Raw genomic sequence first — 15,646 nt, 5'->3', positions numbered from 1 at the left:
TTGAAGAGTTATTGACATTAATCTTGAGGATGAACTATTCAAGCTTCAGATTGAATTTTTAATATCAAGTAAACAATGATAACTCTAACCTATCCCTAAATTTTATGCTACTTGTAGTGGCTAAGTTGATGCTTTAAAAGAGGATGCGATGTTGGTCAATAAAGTGAGATTAAAGAAGGTATATTCTAACATTGGATTTGTGGGTAACAATGTATATTCTAACGTGTTCAGGTTGTTTTATAGTGACGATCAGCTGCTTACATTTGGTCGGACTTTCATTATCAAGGGTCTAATTAGTGACCGTACTGGTGGGGACCGTGGGGTGGTGGAACAAATGCAGAAAACTAAAGAAAGAAGAATTTCCATTAAACCTGTAAGGTCAGACTGTGTCAAGCAATTCAACCTAAGTATGTAATGTGCCACATCAGCCTTCTGTTACTGGGGTAACGGATGTTAACGGCCGAGTGACCAATTTGTTATAAAACAATAGCATTAATGACCGTTTTGTTACAAATCGATAAAGTTAGTGACTAATTTTTTACTTTTGAAACTTTAATGAAGAAAACAAAAAATATACTCAAACATTAGTGATCATTTGTGTAGTTTACACTTTAAAAAATACTCATTATTGTAAATCACATATGAGGTCATTTATAATGTTGTACAATACACTTAATGTGTTTTGCATCGTAGTTAGTTTATGATATTAAATTAATAAAAAAATATTAATTTTTTTAAATATAAAAACAAGAATGCACATCAGATTAACTTTTCTAGTACTTAATACATCTCGTTTTGAGTGAAGCTTGAAGGAACAATCGGGCCGTGCTTAACATATAATGCTTTGCTTTGATTTAAAATCAAGAGAGGCATCCTACTACCCCCAAGAGAAAAGCAATTGGAGGAGAAGAAAGATTAACAATAATATAAACTTATTCAATCATTATGGCTTAAAATTTTATATTTGAAGTGATAATTAATTATTCTTAAAAAATTTGTTAAAAATAGGTGGATAATGTTTCCAACGTTACATTTTTAGGTGCTTAGGTTGTAGCAAACATTAAATTTAGCCGTTAAGTGACACGTGTCGCTCTCATATTTTTTGAAATTTTTTATTTTATTAAAAATTTAAGAATATTATTAATTTATAAAAACCCAATTTTTTAAAATTGCAAAATAAACCCCAAAACCTTAAAATCCCTAATTCCAATCCCCATATCAGTCGTCGGCCATCACTGTTCGCCTTCACCATCGTCGAACGACCACCCATCTGTTATCGGACCTCCATTGTCAATCATCCCTCTTGTCATCGTCCCAATCCCCATAAATCTCTAAACTTAAATCCCTAACCCTAATCCTAACTCTCATTAGTGTCACCCACCATCATCGGTTGTCGTCGTCGTCGTCGAACTGTAACACCCCCAACCCGTACACAACCCGTACCCAACCCGGATACATGATGAGTGTTCTAAATCGATATTATTGTCTTGTTAAATCTTCGATCTTATGGATTTATTGTTGCTGATTTGGTTGAGTTATGCTTATTTTCGTGCAGGGTCTTACTTTCAAGAATTAGTAGTAAAAAAGGGTGCATTATGCATTTCTTTATTATTTGGTCACGGTTGGAGACATGGGCACGACTCTGGGCATGACACGGTCTGACGTGGCAGTTTTCTAAAAGATCTAGTCACCGCCTCCTGGAAGGTGGACGGGCAGATATATCTTAGGAGATTTATTTTTAAATTTTAAAGTTTGAATTTTGAAAACATTTGTAATTATCTTTAGGACTATTTTTATTTTTATTTTTATTTTTATTTTTATTTCTATGTTTATCTCTAGGGTTTTAGAGGCTATAAATATCCTCTTGGGTAAGCCTAAACAAACAACTCAAAATTTACTCTTCTTTTTTTCTCTAGTTTTATAAAGTTATTTCTTTTCTTTTCTTTTTAATTTTTCAATTTTCTTTTCTTTTAAGTTTTATTTTTAAATATGCTAAGTATGACTTTTGTCATGCTTAGCTAATTTTCTCATAAGCCGAAAGCTTAAGCGATGACTCAATTCGAACGTGAGAATTGAAAAGCACTTGAATAATTTCGAAATATCTCTCTCAATCTCTGCGCTTATTTTCAAAATAAAAAAAAATTCAAAATCAAAGATTAACTTTGGTCAAGATGTTCTTGCGATGAAAAGTGTGGGAGAAAGGATTGACTTATTGAAAGCACATTTGACTTCCTGGGAATACACTTGATTAGATTGTCTTGCCAAGAGGGAATTGATATCGGAATTAGTAGTTATTGAAACAACAATCTGAGCCGGTCTTCACGAACTTAAACGGTTATTGATCTACGACAATTGATGTTGATCATATCAATTTCTGAAGCCGGAATCAAAGATTGCCTTGGGTATTCGGTATACAAATAGAGTCACGACGATTGCCCTTGTAGACAAAGTAACCGACGTGAATCTCGAAGGAAAAATATAATTCGATGATCCGAAGAAAATTGAGTCAAAATGAGGCTTGAGGTTGTTTTTACCATATTCATTTTCAGCCTGCACTTTTAACTTTCTTTATTTTTCTTTAAATTGCTTTTTATTATTTAATTTTTTTTACAAAAACCCCCCATTTTTACTACTTATTGCCTGATTTAAGCCATTCAAATAGAAATTTGAAATTGTTTAAGTCCTTGAGGATCGACCTTTACTTCTCTTTATTGCGTATCTCCTTTATTTATTAATTGAGAAGAAAGAATTTATTTTGACATCAAAACGACAGTTGTCAAATTGGCACCATTGTTGGGGACTTCGTCAAAGTTACTAATTTTTGTTTTCTTTTGATTTATGACCAGGACAAACTCAGGAGAATTAGTGGAGTACGACCTGAAAATCAAAGCCAGAGCTCGGAGACTTCACGCTGACACAATATAGTAGAATGGCTAAAGTAAGTATTAAGTCTTTTTATGTTAAGTTTTTTTATGATTTACTTTTAAAATAAAAATCACAATTGTAAAATTCAACATTTATATGTAATTAATTAAATTGTTAATTTAAATTATTTTCTATTTGGATATTTAATTTTCTATATAGATTAAATTAATTAAACATATAACATAGATATACTTTAGGAACCTTTAAGCCTAAAATAAAAAGGACAATTTCATATCTAGGCCCCTAAAATAGATATATTCTTTAAACAACATATACACCATGTTCTTAGTCTTTCAAAGGCTAAAGAAGGTAAAAGTATTTTTGTAATCGTTTTTACATGGAGAACTCGAAAACCCAAGAAAAATAAATAAAGGGTAAATTATATATTTAGTCACTCAATTATTTTCATAATTTTTTGTCACTAAAATATTGTTTTTCAAAATTTTACATAATCTTACGTTTTTGTTCTATTTGGTCACTCATTGTTAAAGGTTAACTACGATATTGACATGTCATAAACTAATGTCATCTCATTACTGAAAAATAAAAAATGAAACGTCAATAGTTTTGTTTATTTTGGGGTTAATAGTATGTGAGGCCTTTAAACATTCCTAAAAGTCAATGTGGTCCTCAAAGTCAAAAGAAATTTAATGTAACTCTTTGACCAATGATTTTTGTCATTGATCGATACGATGTTGATGTGACAGTTCATGGTACTGACATGACAGTATACGATGCTGACGTGATGGTCCACTGTGATTGATGATGTGATGATGACTAGAAAAAATCAATTTAGTCTATCGCATCATCATCCACATCATCAACTATCATAGACTGTCATATCAATACAGTATACCATCACGTCAGCATCGTAAACTGTTACATCAACATCGTAACGATTAATGACGAAAATTATTAGTCAAATGACCACATTAAATTTTTCTGAGTTTGAAGGTAGTATTAAGTGTAAAAATGGTTTGATGATTATTTAATTTTTTTAAAAGAAGTTTGAGAGCCTTACATACCACTAAGCCTTTATATTTAAATAGAAGACGATCAAAAACAAAATAAAAACGTAATTTTAAGTATGATATTAAAAAAATAATTAGATAACAAAATAGAGTGACTAAATACTTAGTTTACCCCAAAAATAAAACTCAAACCAGTTAACCACCAAGAGCCAAAGCCAAAAGACTTTTACAAGCCGCTGTTTTTGTTTTCTTTTCTATTTTTTGTCAAAAAATCCAACCAAATCTCACGTAGTTAAGTTCTAAAAATTCCACCTCCAAAACCCGCCCCTTCCATTCATATCTGTTCCAGTTTAGATCAGGCTTTCACGATATCCTTCATGTAATAATAAAGAAGCTTCCCATCCTTTTTTACACCAATACTTGGAACCAAACACACACTTGTCAGAACCCAACGAAAACCTCAATCTTCTTCTAAACTTCTTTTCTTCTTAGTTTATTGGACTTACCCATTGTTTGCTGATGAATTTTCTTCTTCATCGAACCAGTTTCAGCCTTTGAATGTGAAGGGAGAAAAAGATGGTTGGTGGTAGTCATCATCGTGTTGTCGAAGTAAAGAGAGAAACTTTAGAGTCATGCATGACATGCCCTCTTTGTAATAAGCTTTTAAAGGAAGCTACAACTATTTCCCTGTGTCTCCATACGTGTTAGTTTCTCTTTTCTTTTATGTTATTTTTCATGTGCTTTTTCTTTCCTTGATAATTGCTGATCTGGGTTTTCTTCTTTTTCTTGTTGTATTTGGATGATTATTTTATTCTGGGTTGTTTTTCCTTTCTGGGTTTTTTCATCTGAGGTTCACTATTTTGCAATTTATTTGATTAGTTCTGTTGTGTCGAGATATGTCTTTCTCGATGTCTTACATTCATTAAACTATACGTTCCAGATGTTTTGTATTTGATTTCTATTGAATGCCAAATTTCAGATTTTTTTTGTCATCCGATTTATAATTCTTCTAAATGTGATTTCATTTTTCTTGCTACCTGGTTGTTCTTGTCAATACTCCTTCATGTTCTGTTTTCACTTCTTTACCTTTGTTGGTCTCATGCATATACGTATGTTGTATGTACATAGTGGTGGTTTGAATTATATGATTGTATAATAGCCAAAGGATATGGCAGACTTATGTAGGAGATTTAGAGTATGCCATAATTTGCCACCATGAATGATTCTGGTATGCAAGACAACAAGGACACCAACTTTTCTTTCTCGTGTATTAAGGACTGCCTTTTGAACAAGTTGGTATATAGGTTGCTTTAATTAACCCACTTTTAAGTTGAATATCAATGTTGTCATCTTCAAAGAGAGATAATCTACTAAATGCTTCTACATTGTACAACTTCTACTTGAACATTGTACTGCTTTGTGTTGTGCTTTTGATTCATATAATGTGTTGAACTGCGAAGTCAAGGTTGCTGCTGTTTTTCCTTGGAATGTTTGATGTATGCTTTTGTGGCTCACTTCCGATGCACTTTATCTTGAAATCGATTCAGTCTGTAGGAAGTGCATATATGGGAAGCTCTCGGATGAAGGGATGGATTGTTGTCCCATATGCGACATTGAGCTGGGATGTCTGCCAGTTGACAAACTCAGGTTATTGATTCTGGGTATTCAGAAATATATGAATCTTGTGTCATCCTTTTTCAAATATAAGAACTATAACTGTTACCCTGTAAACAGTGCAAATTGTTAGCAGTAGAATTCAAAAGCTCTGATCAAGTCCCACTGATGTCAAATTTGGTTTTTTTTCTGAATTATAGCTGGAAAGATTGTGTCTGGTATTGTATGTTTTTATCTCTGTAACCACTGTCGCTGGGCAGAAATTGTATAACTGTGCTGTTATATCAATTTCAACGTCGTAAATGAATGTTTTTATGCATTGAGTCGCTCGTCAGCATGCTCTGATTCACGTCCCGTGCTGCACCTTTGCTTCTTAAGGACTTTTTACAAGTCTGTGTCAGCAGATGTTGCTTTTAGCATATTGCTTTTAAAATATATGCTAGCTAGATGCACTCCATTTTTGTGATACTATGCAAGTTTCCGAAGAATCTGTATATATGAAAACTTACAGTCGGTGTGTTTATTATGAAGTTTTGTGTTGTTATAAGCTCGCACAGAATTATTTTTCCTATAAATATATGCAGACCAGACCACAGTTTACAAGAAGTAAGGGCAAAAATTTTCCCTTACAAAAGAAGAAAGATAAGTGCTCCCGAGGTTATGCCTTCAGCTTCACCACCAGCAAAAAGAAAAGAAAGATCACTGTCATCATTGGTGGTCAGTACTCCCAAAGTGCCAATGCAGCGTGGTTTGACTGGAAGGAGAACGAAAGCTACTGCACGAAAAAGGATTGCTGATTTTCGATGGTGTAGTTTCTCTGTTGAGGGGTCCCCTAAGAAAGAAGATTCCGCAGAAGATCATTCCTCAGGCTCAACCTCACCTGATTCCTCAAACAAAATTAGTCAACGTAAAAGGCAGGTAAAGGAGGCTGAAGAAATATTGTTTACGATTATGTTATGTAAACTTCAAACTTAGTTTTTGAAAACTTGTCCATCTTCCTTAAATCGATGCAGGATTGTTCCGGTGCAAAACCTTCTAGTGAACACAGGTCTAATGAAGATACAGATGATGTTGAAATTATGGAAGGGAAAGCAGATCTGTGGACATCCTTAAACTGTCTTGTCGAAGCAGCTAACAGAAAGTCATCCAAGTTAAATTCACAGGCATCACCAGCTTCTGTATCTGAGCCACATAATGGCCCTGATCGTCACTTATATGCGCCTGAAATAAAAGCTGGCCTTGAATCCCCAACTGTTCCTGATGGAAAATTGAGTATTCATAAATATAAAAGTAAGGAGCATCGGCTGAATTCAAAAGTCCTGGATGAAAAGAATGGGGCAAATTTGATTACAAAACCTGTGAAACGTAGAAGGTTGCATGCAGAAGCACAAAAGAAGGCAGCTGCCTCCAATAGGATCATGCTAGACACTTTGGGGTCTAAGTGGAATACAAAAAACAATCCAATTTGGTTCTCATTAGTTGCTTGTGAAGACCGGTACGATACTGATTTCACACTATATACACAGTAATGATTTGCCTTTTACAGTATGTTATTTTCTTGATGAGCGAATTCTCAATGGCATGCTTCATTTTCTGATAGACTTTCAACTTGAGTATCTCTGATTTACTATCGATTTTATGAAATGGTTTCAGGATAGGACATATTTCCCTTCCACAGCTTTCTGCATGCTACTTGAGGATAGGGTGAGTAGTCTGTCCGTACTAGCCACTCGGAATCTGCTTTTTCCCCTCATTTGCTTCTGCTGAGTTTGTGAAATCATAAAAATTGCTATAGTGTCCGTATGATTTGACTTCTTTTCTTATGTTAACAGGGATGGTAAAATGCCAGTCTCATTCATCCTAAAGTACCTTGTAAAGAAACTTGATCTTACAAGTGAAGCCGAGGTGAGATGACCTTTACCAGGTTTTCTGTTTTTCCCAGAAAGCAGTGCCTACATTTTACATCATTCTAAAATAGTGATGCTATTTTGCCATAATTTTTCGTTTGCTGTTCTCCTTTTCTTGTTTTCTGGAGCTGAATGTTGAAATGAAACTGAAGGCAAAAACATCGGTAGCACTTCAGTTTTAATTCCTTGGTTTCATATCGGTTTGCATCTTGTCGGATAGAATGTTTCAGCTCTGGTTCCAGAAGATTCTTTGACCCTTTTCTTGGTTCAGTATATCCATGTTTATTCTCATTTCTTGCATTTCTTTTCACAACTTATTACCTCTTTCCGTAAGTTTCGAACCGGTTTTTCTACTTTTGTAAAGCACATGGAAGTTAGCAAAATCTAAACTGTTCATGGTATAAGCATGTTTTGATGGCATTGATGAAACTCTTATCCTATCAATGATCTTTCTTCATTATGGTTTAAGTGAATTCATTTTTGCAGGTGGAGATCATGTGCCAAGGTCAACCGGTCGTACCATCATTACAACTTCATAGCTTGGTAGACTATTGGTTTCGTACTGCATCTACAGCGAAGAAGATCCCAGCAACCGTCGGCTCATCAGCGAAGGACTTCGTTATGGTTCTATCGTATTGCCGAAAAGTCCAAGCTCCCTGAGACGCCCGTTTAATCTTTTTTTTCATGTTCTGTCCGTATTCATTCGCAACTCCAATCATCTAAACATATATGTCATCTTAGGTAGGATCATCATAGTTTTAACTGGTTTCACAGGACATGCATGTAATACACATTAAGTTACTGAATTTTTTTTATTTCATTCTTGAATATTTATAACTAAAAAGTAATATCTTTTAATATTTTATTACCTTTTAGAAAATTTGGATTGAAACATATTTAGGGTAAATTGTAAGAAATGAATCGTTTAAATTAATTTCCTGAATATATAAGATTTGGTAAGTAAATAAAATTTAAATTAATTATAAGAACATATATGAGAATTTTAAAACAAATTAATTTAGAATGGCAAAGTAAATGAATACAATCATATGATTTTGGCACATTGATAACTTTTTAATTGACGTATCAGCTTCTTGTTAATATAAAAATATAATTGTTTGTTTAATTAATTTAGAAACACAATATCACCGATTTCTAATTTGACAATTGAAATTTTATAATTTTATTTATTTATTTATTCGATAATATAGGCTTTTGCACCTTACTTTATATAATATATATGATTGTAATATATTTATTATCTTTCAATACAAAAAATTATAAATCTATCATATCATTTAAATAATTTTATAATTTTCAAGTTAAATAAATTTTAAATATTGGAATGGCATTTTTTATTTAATAAAAAAACTAATGAATCATGTTATAAAATGTTTATATGCATGAATGGACGCGGGATCTTATGTTATAGGACGAAGTTATAAAATTTTAAGGACAAAAATAGATTATCAATTAAAAATACAAAGAAAATATCTAACTTATATACTAATTTGAAATTTTAGGAAACGACTTACCCGACCTACCCACCCCTTTTGTCCATCCATGCTTGTATGCCAAAACAAACTCCTAGCATAGCATCATGCTTTGAAACACCAATATATATGTTCGATAAAACCATTCGGCTTTAGCAAATTGTAAAAAAACCAAGTTCATGTTAACCGAGCTCGAGTCAAGCATTGATCGAATTTTGTCCGAATCAAACTCGAATAATATGTGATATATCTCATCTCATTTACAACCCTCTTTGGCAAATAGTAAAACAGCCAAAGCTTATAAGCTGAAACAAACCTGTCAATGCTTCAAGGTTATCAAACAACCATTACGAGACATGTTCTAAGACACCGAGTTTGCAAGCAAAGAGTTGATTGATCTTTAGATTCATCCAGACTGTACTACACCAAAAAGCAACGAAACCAGTGATTACACTTTTTTTTTTGTTGAAGAAAATCAGTGATTACACTTGAGTGGCTAAAACAGTAACTTCGGAATCGGAACAATACCATAACAAACTAATCACCTCAAAGCTCCCATGGTGTCATACTTGTCAGCAATTGTGACACAGCTTCATCATCATCATCATCATCCCTATCCACACCGACGGACGAGATTTCATTTAACAGTCATGTTAATTGGCCAGAAGACACAACCAACATTACCATCAAATAAGCAGGCAGCCACACCTTCTCCTATATTTCCAGGATATACAAACTATTAAGCCGCAAGATCTCACCTCTTTCAAGCTTCAATCAAAAGTACAGAAGTTGTTATATCCACTTCTAACCCGAGTGCCAACTGAAAACTCCGAATGAAGAATGATCAAAGGGATCATTTCATGAATGAAACAACTCATGCCTCAAATACTAACTACTAAAAGGAGAAATGAGAAACACCAGGACCAAAAGACACCCTTCGATCCCCATGACACAATTCAAAGCAAAACTGTAACACCCCCAACCCGTACCCGACCTGGATTCGCGTTCGAGCTTATTCAAAAGATTTCCAGAACTATTCAGAACTTAAATGTTTTTGCAAAACCGTTCAGTGCATATACAATTCAGACATTTATTTACATGCCAACCATTTTCAATGTACAGAATACATCTAATTCAAAACATCTTTTCTGATCTGATCTTCGGTAAGAAGTAACTGACCTGTCTTGCTCCACATTGTTCTCTATATTCTTCTCGAACCTACGTGTGAAACAATCAGACGCTAAGTCGATGACTTAGTGAGGCAAATAAAACATATAATAGAAATCATAAAACATTCCATATAACAAAACACATGAACATTTAATACTAACTTATCATACAAAATCATATAACAATTTCATACAAAATCACACACCTTTTATATAACAAATACACTCATGACATATCATCATCTATTTTCTTAGCATTATCATATATATTATTATCATTATCTCTATCATTATCATCAAATTATTTATCACATGATCTTGTACTTATCATTTCTGTATATCATATCACTCATATATCATTTCACCAAAAGCATATACATTATATATATTGTATTTATGTTATCTCTTTGATTAGCCCATGGTACACTTGTGAGAACTATAGATATGTGAGTCTATAAAGGTTGTGCACTAATACTGTCACCACAGCTCGTATAATTGCACCGAAGTGCCACGTAGAATTGCACCGTAGTGCCCTATAATAATGTCCATAAGGACCACATATCATTCCTTAAGAATCATATACATATACTAGGGATCAAGTATGTGTCTTACAAGACTTCACACATGTTCCACAGAATATATATATATCCCGAAGGACCGCGTAGAATTGCACCGTAGTGCCATATAATAATGTCCATAAGGACCACATATCATTCCTTAAGAATCATATACATATACTAAGGACCAAGTATGTGCCTCAAAGACCTCATAAATGTTCCAAAGAATATACATATGTCCCGAAGGACCGCGTAGACCCTCGACTCTTGGCATGCCAACTATACCCCTAGCTCTCATGACACATAACATGGGAATTATCATTTATTTCATTTCAAATATTCACATAAACATGTAATTCACTTTCACATATCACGTATCACATAGCTTCTTTTCATATTATCACATAGTCACATAGTTCACTTACACGTAGATCATTTCCATATAATTCACATGTCACATATTTCATGTTCTTGTATTCATATAACATATAATCACATAGATTACTTTCACATCACATAATTCATAGTTATGATTTCATATATTTACCTAATTAAAAAGCTAATTCACATATACATGTTTTCATATAATTCTATCATTTCTCACCCAATCACATTTATTCATGTAACTATTTATCATATCTTGTTAACATATGATATACTTCATATAACATATAGAAACACCTAGAACACTTTCACATAGCTTATATCGTATTTCTAAATATATCATTTAATAGTATTTTTATTTAGGTAATAATTTAATCTATTTACTTAATTCAATTTCATAATTTCATTATAATCTTTCATATAGCTCCATAGATATTTAGCATATAACTTATCTTGCATATTCGTATCGTCCCTTTATATTCAAGTTTCCTAATTGATATACTATTCCCATTTCATTCTATAATTCAATCTTATTTAGTTCCCTTAACTCTCATTAAATCAAAAAGCTCTATTATACTAATTCCCATAATGGATCATACCACTATGTACTTGTCCAACTCATGTTTACCTAGTTCATATCACTTCTCATGAACTCACTCTCATCATCTTTTCCTATTCTTACATATTTTATCTCATAACCATGTATTCACATAGTCTTATATTTCATTATCATATTACTTATATTTGTTCTCCTATGACTCTTTATAAACATATATTTCCATTTCCCTACATCTCTTGACTTATCTTCTATATCCATATAATTTCATAACTTATTTTATATTCTCTCATCAACACTTAACCGTATTTTTACATAAACCACATAGCACATACAAAACAAAACATATCAATTCATATAATCAAACATACATACACTTCATATCGTTAACATACTTATAATCAAGACTTAATGAGCTATTACTATAAGAATAGACTTATCACAAGTCCAATTTCCATATAATCTTATACAATAAGATGTACTCACCTGGGCCTCGTTGTTTTGAATCAATCCTAATCCTTAGTTTGTTCCAGAGCAAGCTTTCATTCTATATCTACATAATAATACATTAATACTTATCAGTATACTGATTGATATATTCGAAACTATCACTCCTTAGGCTCAGAGAAAAGCCAATTTCATCTTTTAATGAAGGTATGCATCGATGCACTACTGATGCATCGGTGCATAAAATGCATTCGATGTTGTATTATTACTGGGATGCATCGATGCATGCCTTATGCATCGATGCACTAATTGCATTCGATGTTTTTATTTTAAAAGAGTGCATCGATGCACTACCTGTGCATCGATACACCTTCAAACAATTTCTGGGTTTTAACCTTGATGCATCGATGCACTATGAATGTGCATCGATACACTCTGCCCAGAATCCTCTTTTATGCCCGAAAATCCACTCTTTTCAGCTTAATACTTCATATATCATCCCCTTTCTTATTTTTAACTTACATACTCATATTCAAACTCATTCCTATTCATTAATCACCTCTTTAACATCAAAATCCTATTCTCCATATGTAATTCAAGAATTACACTAAATTTTCAACATATTCCAAATTCAATTCTATTGCTTCTAGCTTCTTAATTATACCCTTGACAAGTCAAATCCATCTTTAGAACTTCAAAAATCTTTCTATAACAAAATTTCATTTCTACACCCTTCATATCATTTCCTTTCTAATTCTCTATTCTTGATGTTTAAAGCTTATATAAGCTTTCCTTATGCTTATATAATACTCCAAGAATCAAAATCAACTTATAAATCCAAGAATTAAACAGCTGAAATTAAACTCACCTTTAAATGAGGCTTACGGGGAGAAGAAGAAGCTGGAGAAGAAGACTCTGGATAATTCTCTCCTTTCCCACGTGGTTTCCTTAAAAAGGGAAAATAAAAATCTTCTCTTAGAAAAGACCATAATACCCTTGTTATTTTCCAGCTTTACTACTAAATCCATGAACTTTTAACTTATTTCGAAATCAAGCACATAGTTTTCAAAATTTGCAATTTAGTCACTGACTCTGAATTTCGGGATGTTACAAAAACCCCAAGAAACCACCAACTTTCACACCAATGCCAAACCTAAAAACACCTAAACCACAAGGATGAATTCATGCATGGAACAAGTAAGAACTCGAAAACTATCGACCTCGAAGATTAAACTAATAGCACCTAAACCACAAGCCAGACATCAACCAAAAGCCTAACCACTAAAAGGATCATTTAACAAAAATGAAACAACCAATTCCTCCACTCCAATTTCCACAACCTTAAAGCTAAACCCCACTTGAAATCAACACCCATAAAACACTTTCGCAACAATTCGACACCAAAAAGATCGAATCAAATCCTATTATATCCAGAAGTTGGCCTCAAAGGCTGACTTCCAACAACAGAAAGCAACCCATTTTCCTCCTCTTCACCAGGGGAACCCAAATCTTCAGTTCCTCTAAAGGCAGCATGAACACCAATAACAACCACAGCAATAATCAACCCAACTAGCACATTAACACCCACATGCGTCAAAACCAATAAAAGCACAGTAGCGAAACTCAAAGCCCCCAACACAACAGTATCATCCACTGTTCTGTTGAAAATAACTACTGGGTTATCATTAAAGAGGTACAAAAACCACCAGAAAATGAAAGTTATCAGAAAAACTATCATCGAAGTAGGGTGCCAAAGGAGAGTCAAGAAGAGGATCGTTAGCGCTGTAATTACGTAATTCACCCGGAAGTAGGAGACATTAAGCTTTATACGGTCTTTGGCATCGGCGGCGGAGATAGGGAGGGAGAAAGAGGAGAGGGAGAAGAGTTCCGACCATGGGCGGCGCGTGTGTTTGGCGTGTGAGGAAATGAGGGTTTGGGCGGACATGATGGTGTCGTATGTTGTGGTTGTTGACGGCATTTTCGGAGAAAGATTGAATCTTCGAATGATTTGGGGAAAGAATGGAGAGAGTGGAAGGGAGATTAATCCCTAAAGTTTGGATTTTGTGGAATTCTTTTAAAGGGATTCTTCTTTGTGAAAGAAATCTCAAAAGAAAAGTTCCAAGATTTCTAATTTACTGAAATTCCTAAAAGGAATTGTATATAAATAATTGAAGATTCGCCGTATGAATGAATAGAACCCACGAACCAGTTAAAAACCACGCGCTCTACCAGCTGAGCTAAGATGGCAAGATTGAGACCCAAGTCATCTTTTTATTAGTATTTTTATTAGAGAAAATCGCCTCAGTGACCAAAAAAAAGTTATAATATACGATTTTAACCAACTTTTTTTGGATTTGCCAAAATGACCAACAAAATCGCAACGCGAAATAAAAATCGCAACGCGATCCCCAGAATCGCAAATCAGTTTCCAAAATCGCAACGCGATTCTTGAAAATCGCGATGCGATAGTACAAATTCGCATTGCGATTTTCCATAATCGCAACGCGAATATGAAAATCGCAACGCGAACACATAAATCGCAACGCGTATCCGTAAATCGCAACGTGTATCCGTAAATCGCAACGCGTATGGGTAAATCGCAATGCGTATCCGTATATCGCAACGCGTATCCGTAAATCGCAACGATAATACATAAAATCGCAACGCGTATCCGTAAACCGCAACGTGTATCCGTAAATCGCAACGCGTATCCGTAAATCGCAATGCGTATCCGTAAATCGCAACGCGTATCCGTAAATCGCAACGATAATCCGTAAATCGCAACGCGTATCCGTAAATCGCAACGATAATCCGTAAATCGCAACGAGAATCTGTAAATCGCAACGATAATCCGTAAATCGCAACGAGAATCTGTAAATCACAACACTGAAATTTTGGGTATATAACACTGAAATCATAACTAAATCCCTAAATCGCAACTCATTCCATCTCCACTATCACTCTCTCCGGCGACATCCGTTCCTATATCCAACGACATCCTTCCCATCCGGCAACAGGTTTTAGTTTCGCAGCTCGTCTGTTAGTAAATTAATTTACAACCATGAAATCATCTAATGTTGATCATGTTTGGATAGATTTGTGTTTTGGAGGGTCATGGGATAATGTTCATGGTGTTTTACAATATATGCCTTTACCCATGAATCTTCAACTAAATTGTCTTTACAAAAGTTAACTTATGAAACTCTAATGCTACGTGTTTCAAATAAATTGAATTTAGAGCCCCTAAGTGGATTTAGGCTATCTTATCAGAGAAATGGTAAAGTTTATTTGTTAACCGACAATGAAGATGTTGAACGATTCATTGCTTACATTAGTGTTTCACAAGATGATGTTACATTGTATGTTGTTGAACCTAGAAGTAGTATTGTTGGTCAGTAGCGGGTAGTAATCAACTAAGTTTTTCTCAAAACCCACAACCTTTCTCTAATCCAAATCCCAATCAACTTTCAGCACCAAATTCCGGTTTTCGTATTGACCAGTTAGACGATGATGAGCCAACAGAAAAAATTGTGAGTACTAGTCAGTATTCGAAATTTGGTCTTGGTCAATATCCGGACTTTGATATTGGTCAATACACGGATTTTGATGATGTTTCAGAAGAA

At 33.9% G+C, this 15,646-nt stretch overlaps 2 protein-coding genes across 4 annotated transcripts; one reads left to right on the top strand and one right to left on the bottom strand.

The window, feature by feature from the left end:
- Positions 1 to 4,186: 4,186 nt before the first annotated feature.
- On the top strand, positions 4,187 to 8,178 carry LOC120207403 (E3 ubiquitin protein ligase DRIP2-like). 3 transcript variants are annotated; one of them, XM_039206865.1, is made up of 8 exons: positions 4,189 to 4,599; positions 5,444 to 5,543; positions 6,095 to 6,428; positions 6,524 to 6,777; positions 6,841 to 7,005; positions 7,164 to 7,214; positions 7,343 to 7,415; positions 7,904 to 8,178. In XM_039206865.1, exons 1-8 carry the CDS (start codon positions 4,473 to 4,475, stop codon positions 8,075 to 8,077), a joined length of 1,278 nt encoding a protein of 425 aa, XP_039062796.1. In that variant the 5' UTR covers positions 4,189 to 4,472; the 3' UTR covers positions 8,078 to 8,178. The 3 variants fall into 3 exon arrangements, with proteins under 3 accessions (XP_039062797.1, XP_039062796.1, XP_039062795.1); XM_039206866.1 differs by having other exon boundaries at positions 4,187 to 4,599; positions 6,524 to 7,005; positions 7,343 to 7,434; positions 7,904 to 8,038; XM_039206864.1 differs by having other exon boundaries at positions 4,190 to 4,599; positions 6,524 to 7,005; positions 7,904 to 8,177.
- Positions 8,179 to 13,217: 5,039 nt separating this feature from the next.
- LOC120207402 (PRA1 family protein E-like) lies at positions 13,218 to 14,104 on the bottom strand. Its single transcript, XM_039206863.1, has one exon. It carries the CDS (start codon positions 13,999 to 14,001, stop codon positions 13,438 to 13,440), a length of 564 nt encoding a protein of 187 aa, XP_039062794.1. The 5' UTR covers positions 14,002 to 14,104; the 3' UTR covers positions 13,218 to 13,437.
- Between the last annotated feature and the right edge of the window lie 1,542 nt (positions 14,105 to 15,646).

The sequence above is a fragment of the Hibiscus syriacus genome, unplaced genomic scaffold, assembly GCF_006381635.1.
Source record: "Hibiscus syriacus cultivar Baekdansim isolate YM2019G1 unplaced genomic scaffold, ASM638163v2 tig00014728_pilon, whole genome shotgun sequence".
NCBI classification, from domain to species: domain Eukaryota; kingdom Viridiplantae; phylum Streptophyta; class Magnoliopsida; order Malvales; family Malvaceae; genus Hibiscus; species Hibiscus syriacus.
Note: the sequence above shows the minus strand (reverse complement) of the source record. Positions and strands in the feature narration are given on the sequence as shown.

Bases quoted from the DNA above. Each gene is read 5' to 3' on its own strand.
- LOC120207403 (XM_039206864.1), top strand. From the start codon at position 4,473: ATGGTTGGTGGTAGTCATCATCGTGTTGTCGAAGTAAAGAGAGAAACT. The intron at 6,429-6,523 runs GTAAAGGAGGCT...AAATCGATGCAG, and splicing joins TTAGTCAACGTAAAAGGCAG to GATTGTTCCGGTGCAAAACC. The intron at 7,416-7,903 runs GTGAGATGACCT...TCATTTTTGCAG, and splicing joins ATCTTACAAGTGAAGCCGAG to GTGGAGATCATGTGCCAAGG.
- LOC120207402 (XM_039206863.1), bottom strand. From the start codon at position 14,001: ATGCCGTCAACAACCACAACATACGACACCATCATGTCCGCCCAAACC.